This window comes from Thyridium curvatum (assembly GCF_004353045.1).
Source record: "Thyridium curvatum strain D216 chromosome Unknown NODE_54_length_294788_cov_77.042876, whole genome shotgun sequence".
Classification (NCBI taxonomy): domain Eukaryota; kingdom Fungi; phylum Ascomycota; class Sordariomycetes; order Thyridiales; family Thyridiaceae; genus Thyridium; species Thyridium curvatum.
In genome coordinates, this window is record NW_022156809.1 from 161,577 (window position 1) to 176,135 (window position 14,559).

At 56.2% G+C, this 14,559-nt stretch overlaps 7 protein-coding genes across 7 annotated transcripts; 3 read left to right on the forward strand and 4 right to left on the reverse strand.

Annotated features, from left to right (window-relative positions):
* Positions 1 to 791: 791 nt before the first annotated feature.
* Positions 792 to 3,738, reverse strand: E0L32_008317 (uncharacterized protein; the record flags this gene model as incomplete). Its single annotated transcript, XM_031143158.1, has 3 exons — positions 792 to 925; positions 983 to 3,181; positions 3,237 to 3,738. The coding sequence occupies 3 exons, from the start codon at positions 3,736 to 3,738 to the stop codon at positions 792 to 794; spliced, it is 2,835 nt and encodes a 944-aa protein (XP_030992459.1).
* Positions 3,739 to 6,392: 2,654 nt separating this feature from the next.
* Positions 6,393 to 6,899, forward strand: E0L32_008318 (uncharacterized protein; the record flags this gene model as incomplete). Its single annotated transcript, XM_031143159.1, has 3 exons — positions 6,393 to 6,442; positions 6,515 to 6,699; positions 6,766 to 6,899. The coding sequence occupies 3 exons, from the start codon at positions 6,393 to 6,395 to the stop codon at positions 6,897 to 6,899; spliced, it is 369 nt and encodes a 122-aa protein (XP_030992460.1).
* A 990-nt stretch (positions 6,900 to 7,889) lies between these two features.
* On the forward strand, positions 7,890 to 8,621 carry E0L32_008319 (uncharacterized protein; the record flags this gene model as incomplete). The annotated part of the gene is made up of 4 exons (XM_031143160.1): positions 7,890 to 7,941; positions 8,016 to 8,020; positions 8,126 to 8,291; positions 8,335 to 8,621. The coding sequence occupies 4 exons, from the start codon at positions 7,890 to 7,892 to the stop codon at positions 8,619 to 8,621; spliced, it is 510 nt and encodes a 169-aa protein (XP_030992461.1).
* Positions 8,622 to 8,955: 334 nt separating this feature from the next.
* E0L32_008320 (uncharacterized protein) lies at positions 8,956 to 10,437 on the reverse strand (the record flags this gene model as incomplete). Its single annotated transcript, XM_031143161.1, has 5 exons — positions 8,956 to 8,992; positions 9,031 to 9,823; positions 9,883 to 10,154; positions 10,210 to 10,243; positions 10,305 to 10,437. 5 exons carry the CDS (start codon positions 10,435 to 10,437, stop codon positions 8,956 to 8,958), a joined length of 1,269 nt encoding a protein of 422 aa, XP_030992462.1.
* Positions 10,438 to 11,022: 585 nt separating this feature from the next.
* On the forward strand, positions 11,023 to 11,826 carry E0L32_008321 (uncharacterized protein; the record flags this gene model as incomplete). Its single annotated transcript, XM_031143163.1, has 3 exons — positions 11,023 to 11,073; positions 11,266 to 11,409; positions 11,542 to 11,826. The coding sequence occupies 3 exons, from the start codon at positions 11,023 to 11,025 to the stop codon at positions 11,824 to 11,826; spliced, it is 480 nt and encodes a 159-aa protein (XP_030992463.1).
* A 354-nt stretch (positions 11,827 to 12,180) lies between these two features.
* E0L32_008322 (uncharacterized protein) lies at positions 12,181 to 12,874 on the reverse strand (the record flags this gene model as incomplete). Its single annotated transcript, XM_031143164.1, has 3 exons — positions 12,181 to 12,354; positions 12,434 to 12,642; positions 12,709 to 12,874. 3 exons carry the CDS (start codon positions 12,872 to 12,874, stop codon positions 12,181 to 12,183), a joined length of 549 nt encoding a protein of 182 aa, XP_030992464.1.
* Positions 12,875 to 13,414: 540 nt separating this feature from the next.
* Positions 13,415 to 14,223, reverse strand: E0L32_008323 (uncharacterized protein; the record flags this gene model as incomplete). The annotated part of the gene is made up of 2 exons (XM_031143165.1): positions 13,415 to 14,083; positions 14,167 to 14,223. The coding sequence occupies 2 exons, from the start codon at positions 14,221 to 14,223 to the stop codon at positions 13,415 to 13,417; spliced, it is 726 nt and encodes a 241-aa protein (XP_030992465.1).
* Positions 14,224 to 14,559: the final 336 nt, after the last annotated feature.

The following is a 14,559-nucleotide window of genomic DNA, read 5'->3' on the forward strand; positions in this document are numbered from 1 at the left end:
TAGTCAGTTGCCAATCATGATCGATGTTGGTGTTGGACGGCGACCACGGGGTGCTTCTTTTTTGACATACAAAAAATCGGGGTGTTGGGGTTGATGATGCTCGGAGGGACGAGCTCGTCTTCACCTGCCGCTACCCTTACATCAAGGGATAACTGGGATCAGCCACGTAGCAGGCCCCAGAGGAACGGGAAGGCAAAAGGTCCTGTACATTATTCACGCGTTTTCTGCTACAAACCGGCAGGCTTCAAAGCATCATTGCTGGAAACGGGATAGACGTGCAGAAGCAAAGAAATTTTCAACAGTCATAAACATCAATTCCACTGCCTCTGAATGGGTTTGTTTTATTCGTGTTAAAAAAGACAAACTTCCTTGGAAACTCCGATTGCATGGTTGGTAAAGCCCCCCTTTATATGTCCCTGGCTCCCCTTGTGTTGGGGAGAAAAGCAGCGCAACGTCTACGGCTCCTTTTGTCTGTTCGTTGAAAAGTAATAATACAATGGCCACCACCCCCAGTCCAGGCATACCCCGTGTCCGCATTTGGCATCATCTCTATGTTCTCATTAGATCCCCTCTCCTCCTCCTGTTGTCGATTAACAAAGTAAGACACCCGCTTCATGTCTCAGGAAAGACCAGCCTGAGAGCACCGGTGTGGCGGATATATATTCGATATCATTGGATTTGCTTCCCGTGAGCATCTCCCCGTGTCTTGCGCACAAACACACACGCACGTATCGGGTCAGGTCAGGTCAGGTCAGGCCAGGTCAGGAGCAGTACCGCCACGACGATGCTTCTCACATCACCGTACACTCTCCCTCCTGCTGCTTGCCGATCTTGCTCCGCGAGATCCGCTCCCGTTGCCTGGGGCCGTTCTTACCGGACCGCTTCAGGTCTTCGAGGCGCTCCCGAGCCTTGGGGAAATCCTGTGCTGCAAAAGCCTGTTAGCCAAGGGGACGGACACACAATAGAACTCAATCCAACTTACCAGCAGCTCTCCAGTACCACCTCTTGGCGTCCTCGAGGTTGGCCGGCACGCCGATGCCCACCTCAGTAAAGTAGCCCATCGCATACTCGGCCTTGGCCAGCCCCGCCATGGCCGCCTTGCGCGCCCAGAGGTAGGCCTCCGTGTCGCTCTGCTGCAGCACGCCCTCGCTGCCGGTAAGGTACCAGCCGCTGAGCGCCAATTCGGACTGGTGCTCCTCCTGCATCGCCGCCTTGGAGTACCACATGATGGACAGCCGCGGGTCGATGGGGCACCCCATGAGCCCGTACTCGTAGGCGCAGCCCATGCGGTACTGGCTGAACTTGTAGCCCAGCTCCGCCGCCTGCTGGAAGAGCTGGAACGCGTAGGCCTCGTCCCGGAGGTAGGCATCGTTTGGCTGCGCGCTCTCGTAAAGCAGTCCCAGCTCGTGCAGCGCGTGCGGGTTCTCGGCGTCGGCGCGCTCGGCGGCCCGCTTGAGCCAGCTGATGGCCTCGCGGGGGTTCTTGGGCTGTCCCAGGAGGCCCTTGAGGAGGATCATGCCGACCTTGTACATTGCCGGGGTGTCGCCCAGGGTTGCAGCGCGCTTGTACCACTGGATGGCCTTGAGAGGGTCCTTGCGCGTGCCGCCTCCTTCCTCGTTACCAATCTCACAGCACACAGCAGTGCGGTACGCCGCGGCGGCGTGTCCGAGCTTGGCTGCAGATTGATACCAAGTGAATGCTTCCTTGTTGTCGGGTTCCGCACCACCAAAGACTCCCCTTCCCAAACAATCAGCCATAAAGAACATGGCATCAGGATTTTGGGCATTTGCCAGCTTCTTCAATATCTTGTGCGCATCCATAGCATAGCGTTCACGAGCCTTGCCTCGTGACCTGGGATCTGGCAATCCCGGGGCCAAGACATCCATGGCTTCAATGAGCTTCTTAGCAAGGAGGAGAGCCGATTCTTGGTCGTTCGGGTCCGCCTTGATGGTGTTCCTGAGACTCTCGAGCAGCTCAGGAGTGCATGGCTGTTGCGTCTCGGTACGTGCTGGCGCAGCTTGCACCTGCACTGGAGGCGGCATTGCAGGCATGCCGCCGGCTGGCGGGGTGTTGCCTGCGTAGTTTCTGACGGGGGCCGGCTTGTTTGGCATCTGGCTGACGAGCGAATTGGGCATTAGACCCGGTCGGACAGGTGCGGGATGTGACGGTAGGGAATCTGGACCACCGGACCGGCTTGATGCGCCGCTGTGTTGTCTGATAGGTGCAGGCCCAGTTGGCAAACCTGGAGCTGTTGGTCTTCGTCCCTGAGGATAGCCCTGCTGCTGGAAGCCATTTGGCATTGGTGGCGCATCCGAGGCCATCTCGAAGACAGCTTGCTGGGACTGCCGGAGATCGGGCTGCGATTTCGTTTTGTTGAGCTCGGGGTTGCGATTCGGCCCACGCTGTGGTTGCCCCGGGCCTCCTTGCTGCATATGCTGATCAAACGAGTTTCTCGGCATCTGTTGTGGGTCGGCATCGAAATCAGGGACAGCAGTTGAAGCTTGTGATCCCCGGCTTCGGTGATACTCAGGATTCGCAGGAGGTTCACTGTAAGAATCATACAGATCATAGTTATCGAATGAGGCCGGCCTCTGTTGTTGATCGTATCCTTGAGGTGATGGCCCATTACCGTAGCGAGGCTCTTGGAACGCCGGTCCCCCTCCGTTGGGAGGATACGGGCGTTGAGGAGGCTGCCGCATGCCTGATGCTGTAGATGGTCGCGGCGGCATGTTCCTCCCTGCAGGTCCGTTGTAAGGAGCGCTGTCTACACGCGGAGGAAGACCCTGGTTGTTCCTCATCGGCTCCATGCTCGGCATGGTCATTGTGCGACCTGGCGGTCCGTATCCATCATCGGGATAGTCTCGCGAGGGGCCGTAGCCTTGATCCAGACTCTGGGCTCGGTCTGAGTGCGCGTAATTGTCCTGAGTGAAACCTCGCTGCGGTGGCCCGCGCTGGCCATAGCCAGGACCAGGGGGTCCCATTGGGCCGCGCTGTGGCGGAGGCCCATTCTGTCTGGGACCTCTCCCCGAGATGTCCAAGCCAGACATCTGATCCAGTATCTGACCTTCTTGATCCAGATCCGTCTTGCGGCTCTGACCCGGAAACGTGGGAAATGGGCTGCCTCCAAATCCCGTCTCCTGGGGGCTCATCGGATCTTGCATGGGTCCTCGGCCGCGGTGCACTGGAGCAGGTCAGTAAGACGTTATGCGCGCGACTTTGAGCGCTTTTTCACTCACTACTCGGGTCTGAATTTGCCGATCTATCGAGAGGACCTCCGCGACCGCGTCCGCCAGGCGGACCATTGGGGTAATCTCCCCTTCCTGGACCCGGAGGCCCTTGCCGGGGAGGATATGGGCCTCGTCCACCATCGTTTGTCATCTGTCTGGGCGGAGGCCCTCGCTGGTTGGGCATGGGCCTGCCTCTACCACCGCCATTAGGACCAGGGCCTGGATAGTCTTGTGGCGGGTAGTTTTGGTTGGGTGGTCCCTGTCTGTAGTTCATATCATCATACTGGCGGTCGTAGCCCTGGTTGTAGTCGCCGCCTCCTCCGCCACCATACTCGTCATAGCCGTAGCCGTAGTCATCTTGGTACTGGTCATACTGCTGCGGCGCATTGTATTGTTGTGGCGGAGGGCCTCGTTGGGGAGCGGGAGGGTAGTGACGCTGCGGCGGAGGCCTCGGAGCAGCTGGACCATTGTACGGCCGCTGATGCTGTTGTTGATATCCGTCATAAGCCATATCGATCGGTTATGGCCACGGACTTGGGGCGTGCTTTCGGCCGTTGAGGCCTTAATTCTGGCGTGTTCTGGGTGTGGGTCGAGAGCACAGAGTGCAGCGTCTGGTCTGGGCAGGTATGTTGGGATCGCGGTTTCTTGCGCAGCAATAGCGCAACTGAGTCCTTATCTCTTCTGCCCTGAGAGGAACAATGGCAGCCAAGAATGAATGAAGTGAAAACAAAGATCGTCAAGAAGCTTCCGAGGCGGAATAAAGTTAGCGCATTGCGGACTGTCACCAAAGGGGACGTTTCGCCTTGGTGTTGATCGACGGTTTCGGCAGGGCTGCACAACAGCGCTTCCAGCACAGTGGGACCCTGGGTCGCTGCTTTCTTCTTCTTCTTCTTCAAGGGAGTGTGTCTCTGCCGTTGTCTCCGAGGAGGCAAAGGTAATCAAAAAGGAAGGGCCGAGAACGGGCAGGGAGGTTAACGGACGGTCTCCAAGTCGGTATGAAGGGAAGTGGTGTAGAAACAGAGAATGATGCGCACACGGCGGAGTTTTGAAAGGAGTGTTGAAAGAAGAGCAAGTATGCTGGATCCTAAAGACCGGGTCCGGCACGCGCAAAAGGCGAGAGGTTCGTACAGCAGGCAAATCAGTATGGATGGATGGCTTGGTGGGCAGTTGGGTGTGTGCAAGAGGGGCGGGCGCAGCGTCCATCCACAGAGAAGAGAGGGTCGGCAAGCTTGTGCCTGCTGAGCACAACAAGCTTAGGGCACTAGGACCCGGTTGTGGGGGAGAAGGGGGGTTCCTGGGAGCCACTTTGGGGGGGGTCATTCGGTGGCTCTGGCCCCTTAGCGTCCCTGTCAGGTGTGCTGGGCCCAGCTTCAGGGCCCGGTTCTACTGGCTCGGCATTGGGGAATGGGCTGGGTCAATGGTGCGTGCATTCAAGGTTGCTGGCTGGGAAAAAAGCTGGGGTAGGCCGGACGAGACAGAATGCCATTGAATTCCAGCCACTCGAGGGCTCGCGTACTGGCGTCACAGACGTCAAGTTCACAAGTGCAATGACGCAGAACTTTGACGACTTGGCTTATTGGCTTGGACTTGGTCAGTAGTCTAGGCATGGCTGAGGGGTTTACGAGGTGCAGCAAGCAATAAGTCTAGCCCTTGTTGATGCATCCACCATCAAGTAAGTCCAAGGCAGCACTCAACAAAGGTCGGCTAACGGCTTGCTCCGTTCGTGTCCTCGGTTAGGTACTTCGTGTCTGGTGCCTGGGGCTCGCTTTGTCCTAAAGTTGAGTTGGATACATACATACAGTACAAGGAGAGTCCATTTCGGACACAAGCTGGGCACGGCACGCTGCCCAACATCCTGCCGGGCCTCGTGTCCGCCCATACATTCATTGCGATTGGCATAAGATCTCCTGGATGCAATGCTTGGCACCGCCCGAGAGCATCAGTCGAGCGTTCCGGGAAATGGAAGGGTGAAATGTTTCGGGCGCATTGCACCAGTCTTGGCATCCATTTGCTGTAGGTATGCAAGCATCTTCCGTCCCAGGGCACTGTATCAGACCAGCGAGGACTGGGAGCTTGATTGGTGCCAGCCATGTCTCCAACAAGCCATCGCGCCCCTCACTCAGGGGTCTAACGTGCCCTGCAGGGGATCTCCTGGCCCGGATCGCTGTCCTTCCCGCCATTAGAGCCTTAGCAACCGACGTACCTGCAGAAAAAAGGTTGTTGCCAAGTGCCGGGATCGCGCTTCTGCTTCATGCACCGGATGGAGCCATGGGGGCTGCATTGTCGTAGCGAGCTTGTCTTGAGACTGTCCTACCGACCAGGAGCCGCGCTGGGTGTCTTTTCTTCTTTTCATCCCAACTCCAATTTCCAACGACTAACCGGGTTGGCCTGCAACACTTCTGGAAACGAATCCCGAGTCATTCGAGCCTGTGATCGAGTTGGCCGGGGTTGAATAGGTACAATATTACCGAGCATGTACTACGGACGAACCTCGCCCTAGCTTGTCTTCGCCAACGTTGAAAGTGATCTACGATGTCATGTGGCCCCTTGAGCTCATGGAGGCCTCGAGCAAGGCGTCCGCGTGATGCTCTCGACATCATAGGTAGGTAGCAAATCCACTGGCAGTGGATGTGTACGGAGGACGAGTGAACGGGGTGCGGAAAGACTGTGGCGGAGCATGAGGCCTCAGGTTTCTTTCGTAATGGTCCGGAGAGGCCGAACATCGTCATTGGACTTGGCACTTCGGACATTCAGGAGGGAGTGAGAAGTCGGCAGACATGCCGACAGTGAGCAGGTGTACCAGACCAGTATATCGTCTTTCTTGAGTTCGCGAATTTCCTCACAGTTTCTCGTTCTCTTGGTAAATCAAGTTGGATGAAAGATGGTTAGTGAGCGGAGCGTCCAGACTCAGGTATGACTGCTATTAGCGTTAGGGTGAACTCCATGTTGGCACGAGCGGCACCCCGGGCCAATTGCATGACGTCCATTTTAATACTGCCGCGCTACGCCGCTCTCAAGTTCCTCGAGCTTCAGTCGATGAGGTAGTCGACTTCACACTCGTGATAGCTCGCCATAGGCCACCCCAACGCCCGGGAAATTCGAGTTTTCACGCCTCATGAGCAATTCCTAGTCTCTTTGTGCTGGTTTCTAAGGGCGGTGATCATTATGGCGCCCAAACCGACAAATTGGGCCCTCTGGGCGAAGATGATCGGCGCGTGAGTTTGTTCTTCCCTATCACCAAGTTCCTTTTTCTTGAGAATGCCGATGCTAAGGCGACAAAACGTCAGTGGAGCTCTGATCTGTATTGGAGGCCCTGCTCTGACATACTACGTAATACCTACCGATGAGGAGCTGTTCCAGAGGTACAACCCGGAACTGAAGAAGAGGAGCCTCGAGCGGAGATACGAAACAGAAAAAGGATTCGACGACTTTGTCAACAAGCTCAAAGAGCAGTCGAAGTCCAAACAGTCAAGTAAGACGAGATCTCCGGACCACCAGTCCACCTCCTCGAATAGGCTTTGCTGACCACTCCACGCAGTATGGGTTGTGCAAAAGGAGGAGGCTCGGAGAGAGAAACAGGCTCAGCTCGAGGAAAGCCTAAGGCTGGCCGAGGAGACCAAGGCAAGGAAAGAGGAGGTGAGGAGAGCGGCTGGTCTGGGAAGCAAGGAGTGAGAAGAGCGAGTTGCACTGCATATCCCGCGAACTGTACAAAACAGCATCCATGTACCATGTATCATATCAGCACATCACCATCTCAAGGGCGGCGCACTCTGTGTTTTAGGCATACGATCACAAATTCAAGCGCAACCAATAATCATTATGAGTGATGAGCTGACACTCTCTGGATCTGGATTGGCTCGAGCCAGTAATCTCTGTGGCCGTCGTGGCCCGGCCAGTCCGGCCAGTTTCATCCGATCCCGAGCTCTAAGTTCGGGTGCAAGCTCCCGCAAGGGGTTTTGTCACATGTGGTGCCTCCACGAGGTGCAATTCAACATGTTGTGCTTTCAAGTGAAATATATGTGCACCCCCTGGCTCAACCATACAGTAGGTACGTTAGTTCGAAAGAATCTCTCTCTTCCCTTGAGCTCCGGCGAGGTACCAATCATGCATATGGTGGCAGGCCCTAACAACAAAAGCTTTGTCATGTCTGGCAGCAAAGTTGGGGCTAAAGTTTAGGGGGATTTGCAGCGAGAGGGGCCCTCCCGACGAGATTCTGAAGCTGCTGGTTGGCCAGCCCCCCACATATCTGGTCTGTGCGCCCTGCCAAATCCTCCACACTTTGGAATCGGGAGACCTCAATGAAGGGAAAATCGATATTGCGTGAGCGAAAATTCTTGGCGCACACAAATTCTCCAACGAGGCTCCAGCACAGTTCACCAGTCACTGGCCCTAGATCGGTTCACCGTCACTCTAATCACAAGGCAAACAAGATCCTAGTGAGTCTGCCCAACAACACCCCCCTTTCCCCGGACCGTCGTCGACTTGCTACTCCGAGACCTCTCCTCGTCAGCAGTCCCGGCCATTGAATTGAAACGAGAGCCTGAATCTAACCTCCAAGCCCTAGCTTCCTCAGGGACCCTCGAAACCTCGGCACCACCTGCTCCACTCCCCGGCAGATTCCTCCTCCATCGACATCTTCACCCATTCCGGTCATCTATAATCATGGCTGACATTCAGGAGCGTCTCAAGAAGCTGGGCGCCAGCGCGCGAACTGGTAAGTCTGCTTTCCAATGGCACATCTCCGACCTCGGGGACGACAGCGTGACCTGTTGACTAACCGTATGCTAGGGTATGTACAACTGATCGAATCTCACCTAACCCCTCGATATATAACCGAATGCCATCGTCGCCGTGGAGAAGGGCCTTGACTGACATTGGATGTGACACTCAGTGGCAAGGGTACTCCCCGGAGAAAGGCCAAGCGTGCTCCCGCCCGGTCCGCCGGCGACGACAAGAAGCTGCAGCAGACGCTTAAGAAGCTCAACACTCAGCCCATCCAGGCCATCGAGGAGGTCAACATGTTCAAGTCTGACGGAAACGTCATTCACTTCGCTCAGCCTAAGGGTGCGTAAATAATGCCATTGGCATCGCTCTCAGGGCCCTGTAGATCCGTGGGTCTCTGCTTCTCGGAACGCTAACGGAAAGAAATACACAGTCCACGCCGCTGTTCCCTCCAACACCTTTGCCATCTACGGCAACGGTGAGGACAAGGAGCTTACCGAGCTCGTCCCCGGTATCCTTAACCAGCTTGGCCCCGACTCTCTGGCCTCGCTGCGCAAGCTCGCTGAGAGCTACCAGCAGAACATGGCGAAGGGCGAGGGCGAGAAGGAGGCTGATGACGACGACATCCCCGACCTGGTCCCTGGCGAGAACTTTGAGGAGAAGGTCGAGTAAAGCAAAAGACTCTCTGTACCTTTGAGCGGGGATGAGCGTGGAGGACCGTCCTGATCTATCCTTTGGCGTGGGCAAACGGAAAATGGATTTGGCTGGATTCTGGAAGTTTTCGCGGGAGCATGGATATCATTTCTGCCCAAAATGTGGACGATACGGAAACACTGCATGGGGACTTACACATCAACGACGGATGAATTGGTGGTATCTCCTAAACTGCATATGCCCGAGACTCTTGATGAGCCCCGGGTGTGGCACTTGTGTCAATAGTTGCCATTGATACCTCACCTCGAGGTGATGTTTCAAGACTGTGTCCGAGTCTGTGCAAGCTGTGATGTCAAATGTATTCAGGAGGCTTGCTCAACCGCCATGCTCTATTCGAAAATCATTATCATCTGTATTCCTAACCCACCCTGCGAGAGCCCTAGCCCTTGCTTCACTCTTCACTTGCCGCCTCGCCGAGAGCAGTTCTCCCTCCTTGACAGACTTGTACGTGCTCGACCGAAGTAGGCTTTGAATGGCGACACAACTCATCCCCACCAGGGCAGCCACCTCGGTAGCTAAACTCCACATCTTCCGGCGAGACACGGGTGTCGCTCCCCGGAGATCAAACTGCTTCCGGCCCTGCAAGACACCGCCGATGAGGCTCTCTTCCAGGCCGTTTCTCGCCCAGGCCACGGCGAGGTTGCTCGCCGCCGTCTTGTCCGCCCGCGCCGCCACGCTGCGCCTCGAGTACGAGAACTCGCGCCTCGTCGTCTGCACCTCGAACGGCCTGAACGCGTACCCGCCGCTCCACTGCTTCCCCGCGACGGGGTGCATGCGGCCGCCCCGGCCCTCGTCGGCCGAGAAGGACCGCCTGCAGCCGGCCTCGGAGTGCTGGGACTCTGGCAGGACCAGGGTCCGCAGGTAGACGCCGTCCGGGCAGACGAGCAGGGAGGTCAGCGAGGAGAGGAGGGAGGTGCACTGCTTGAGGGCGAGCTTGTCGGAGCACGACTTGGAGAGCGTGGGGGGTGCGTCGCCGCGGGCGGGCTTGCGGCGGACGACGCCTAGCTGAGAGAAGTAGCCTCGTCCGAGGAGGGCGGGCGGTTCGCTCCCGCTCCCACTGCCGGCGGAGCCAGAGACGGAGGCGGGTTGCGGAGCTGGGATGTCCCAGGGCGAGGCGTCATCTTGGGCTGCCATTGTGAGTTCCATCGAGGCGTCTCCACCTGCAGGTGTGTTAGTAATAGGAGTCAGAGGAGGTAAACATTGAGAATGGACTGCGTACATGGCGCTTCGGAGCAGTACATGTGGAGAGTGATGCCGTCCTTCCAAGAGAATGGCTGGCCATGAAAGGCAGACTTGTCGGCGGCAGCGAGTTCCTCCTCGGTCCGAAGTCGCAGGAAATTGGAAGCCCGTCCGTGGAGGGCTATGTTGCGGCACTCTTCCAAGATAAATTGATTGAAGGCTCTGATGGCAAGTATCTCGGCATGCCAGTCATGGACGGCTACACCATTGGCGAGGGATAGCCTCGAAGCCGGTAGGCATTTCATGCCCGTCCTGTAGCAGGTTTAGTGACATGTGCCGAGACTGGTCAGACTCTGTCAAAGCTTACGCCAGAGCAAGACATGTTGCTTTCCCATTAGTCCCTTTGTAGAAATGTTAATCATCACGAAAAGCCACCTTCAGTGCAGCTCATGCAAAGCCTACCTCTGGCTACTATGCCGCTCAGCGGTACCCACTCATGTGTTCCATTATCACGGACAGGAGGCTTGCGCTTAGCTGGCAGCCGGTCGAATTGCTTCAGGACGAGAGAGGCGATCTCGTCCGCCTCGCTGTTCATTTGCGAGATGACATGGAAGTATATCAAAAGATGAGAGTCGAGAGGAAGCAAAGGATGTCAAAGATGGAAATTACATGGTCAGAGGGATCTTCCTGAGAAATGAGGGCAGATACAAAAAGAAAATAGCGGGACTACATCGGGAGAATTACACAGACTTGGAAAAGGGCACAAGGAAGGAACGATACGGAGAAAATGGGAGTGAATGACGGGCACAGCATCCCAAGGCACATGAACAAGTCAACACATGCACAACTTTCGGAAGATTCTCGCGAATACACGAGGCACTGGGTTGAGGCAGTGCTACCAGAGGAAGAGGTCTTCTGGTACCAAAGTACCTGTGTGTTGGAGGGCCCACAAAAGTCGTCCTTATCTTATCGCAAGGCGTGGGCACTGATGCCATCAGAATCTGCCTGAGGCAAACGTATTTGGAGTCCCGGCCCTGTCCAATCAACTAACCCCTCTAATTTCGAGCGGATCCTCTGACCCTACCAACGCACAAGAATTTCAAAATTCGGCCTATTCGCGACTTTTGACAGTCTTCTCGAACTTCAACCCACGAATCCCGAGTCGCCAACCACCGCCAAAATGAGGACCTACGACGACACTTTCTCGGGCCAGAGAATCTACCCTGGCAAGGTACGCTCTCCATTTATCATGACCGATGTTGATGTCGACTTGGGGCCGGCCGGGACTGCAAGATGGCATGGGGTCAGAAAGAGGAGGGACGATGGCGAGGGGACTCGTTTGGTCGAGGACTACGGCTCAGCCCAGCGACGATGTTCACGTACGGAATGGAGGAGCAGAAGCTGATCGATTCGTTTTTCACAGGGTAAACTCTACGTCCGCGGCGACAGCAAGATCTTCCGATTCCAGAATGGCAAGTCGGAGTCGCTCTTCCTGCAGCGCAAGAACCCCCGCCGCATCGCCTGGACTGTTCTCTACCGCCGACAACACCGCAAGGGTATCTCTGAGGTACGCGATATCCCCACATGCTGCCTCTCCAGCGTCGGGAAGCAACATGGACTCGATGTTCGAGTGTCTGGAAGACATGGCACACACACACACGAAGAGAAAGAGAGAGACTGTGACTGACACACCCTACAGGAGGTTGCCAAGAAGCGCACCCGCCGCACCGTCAAGTCCCAGCGTGCCATCGTCGGTGCTTCCCTCGATGTGATCAAGGAGAAGCGCTCCATGCGCCCCGAGGCCCGCCGCGCCGCCAGACTGCAGGACATTAAGGATTCCAAGGCGAAGAAGGCCGAGGCTGAGAAGGCTAAGAAGGCTGAGAAGGCGAAGAAGGCTGTTGCCAGCAAGGGCCAGACCGGCCGCATCCAGAGCAAGCAGGGCAGCAAGGGCGCACCGATGAAGGTTCAGGCCACCACCCGTTAAGCCGGATGCTTGACGAGGACGAAAGCGTGGGCGACGGAATCGGAGTCGGGGTCTCTTTTCGAATGTTCTTTACCTGAAAGGGCTGGGCCGGTTGCATGGATCCTAACATAAAAGGGTTATGAATTATCGCATGGGTTTAGCTCAGCATAAAAATGCCAACACTGTGCATTCGTCATAATGAAAGACCTTCTATGATCACTTGATTTCGCTGCTTAGGTCGGAGAGACACGGCTCGTGGGACTGGAAGGTGCTGGAGATTTGGAGCGGGAATATGATCTATGTCTGTCTATGTGACGAGGAACAGCTTTATCAACATGACCCATGCCTCTCCCCATCCATTCAGCGCCGACTCGTCTACAACTTGGCGAGAACAGCCTCGGCGCTGGAGGCGGCAGTGCTCTTAGGGACGTCCTTCTCCGCGTAGACCACCTTGCCGTGGTCAATGATAATGGCGCCTCGGGCGATCCGCTCCCCCAAGGACCAGCCAATGGACTTGGCGAATGCCAGGCCATCGTCAGCCATGAACAGCTGGTAATATGTAATGTCAGCGAGGACTTTGCTTCGGAGGGAAAAAAGGTGCGAGCGCAACGTCAGAAAAACAACTTACGATGGAGTCGTCCTTGACGCCGTTGGCCTTGCCCCAGGCGGCCATGACCCAGTGGTCGTTGGAGGCGATGAAGATGACCGAGTCGACGCCCTTGGCCTTGAGCTTCTTGTAGTTGTCCGAGTCGAGGTAGGAGGTCAGGTGCTGCTCCTGGCACGTCGGGGTGAAGGCGCCGGGGACAGAGACGAGCACGACCTTCTTGTTCTTGAATTCTGTTGTTTCACGCTTCGGTTAAGCTGTGTCTTTCCCGGGTCACCTCGTGCGTGCAGGCAGGCGACGAGATGAGAAGTTTTGAGAAGGGAGGGAGGGAGGGGGGTTAACAGTACCCTTGCTAGCATCATACTTGATGCCGACACCACAGCTAGTGATGCCCGCATCAGGAGCCGGAGGGACGTAGGTGAAGGTCACACCCTCGGGGAAGGAGTCGCCGGCGTTGAGAGACATTGTCTGAGGCGTGTGGATGGAGATTACTTAGCTGGAGGGCTTACTGTCAGTGACTGTCTTGTCCTTTGATAACGGGAGGAAATGTGAGCTTCCATACTGGCTTAGAGAGTTTATACGTTGACCGTGAGCTCCACAATCATGAGCTGCAATTTGGATGAGAGAGAGAATCGGAGCTGTTCTGGGCGCGGCTTCCTCTTAGTCTTTGTAGACCAGCTCAACAAGGTGAATCTTCCCCCTCCTTCTATGAGAGTGGCATGTGGGTCCCTCCCGAATGGCGGCAGTCCAAATGTCGCAATCCCCCACCTTTCGGGATCCGGGCTCCCCTTGCAGCTACAAGTAATGCACTGTTCACTGCTCTCTTCAGCGCGTATTGTTTTGCCCATAGATGTCGTCTGTCAGGCTCAAGTGGGCATTACTCAATGCTGTGCGGAGCCATTAACTACCTGTGGGCGCCAAGCTGCTACCAGTGCATGTGTAGACAGGTGGAAAATAGAGATCAACGTTCCAGGCCTCTCACAAAACCAAACACATGCAGGCTCATTACTTTGGTGTACCTGTCTCTACGGGATCATCCGGCGCTGTGAACACCTCCCGCACCCTATCAAGATACCTTTCCTTGTCCTTGAGCTTGGCATCGATCACGCTCTGCGCCCCCAACCCCCAGTACCAAAAGAACACCTCGTCAAAGATGCCTTGGTCAGCATGGTCCTCGTTGAACAATGGCTGCACGTGGCGGTTGAAGATGTTGTACATGCCCTTGGGCACGGATACGGCAGCGAAATACCAAAAGGCCCCCGTCCGCCACACGTGGCGCTGGACCGGCCCTTGCCGCAGCTCGCCGAACCGCCTCATCTCCTCGGCCTCGTAGATCTCGAGGTACTCGTCCAGCGCCGACTCGTACTCGGCTGTAGCCTTTGCGTCGTGGAAGCCGTCGACGGCCCGCGACGTCAGCCAGTAAGGGGGCAGCTGCATCTCGGCCGGCAGGGAGTGGGCCCACTCGAGGTCGATGACTGCCTGGATGTTCCAATCCTCGTCGACAAAAATGTTGCCTTGATGGACGTCGGTGAGCGTGAGGTAGAAAGGCCCGTCGCGGAGCTCGGGCCGGACAAAATGGTGCATAGTCGCCCTCAGAGCCGCCAGTGCCGCAAGCTGGCGTTCGCCATCATCCTGGTCGTGGATGGCGTTTGGTTGGTGCAGGAGCTTCTTGTCCTGAAAGGAGAGCAGATCCAAGATGAACGGCTCGGCCGTCGTATAGGTCCTGTCTCGTGGGATCGCTAAGGGGATGCCCTCACTCTCGTAAAGCTGGAAATGGAGGTTGACTTTTTCGTGAATTGCGAGGGTTCATCCATGATCCATGATGAAGGAGAGAGGGGCCCTTGTAGTGCTTGGGTTGGTCGGCCAAATGGGTTTAATATGCAACGCTCCTTGTCGCGAGAGTTGTTTTTGGTGAGGTGTCTGTTGGACGCGACGAAATTGTAGGCGGTCGTGGGGGGCGGTAAATGATTGGTGTGCCATGGTCCTTTTCACCCATCGACTCTCCTGATCACGGACAAAGGAACCCTAAACCACCGACCAAGTCAGAGAGACGAGCCCCGAGCGAGGCTTTTGGCACGAAGATTGTGAATATGCGGAAGCCTATCTCCCGGACAGGCCTTTACAAAACACGGTCAGTAACCTGGCCATGC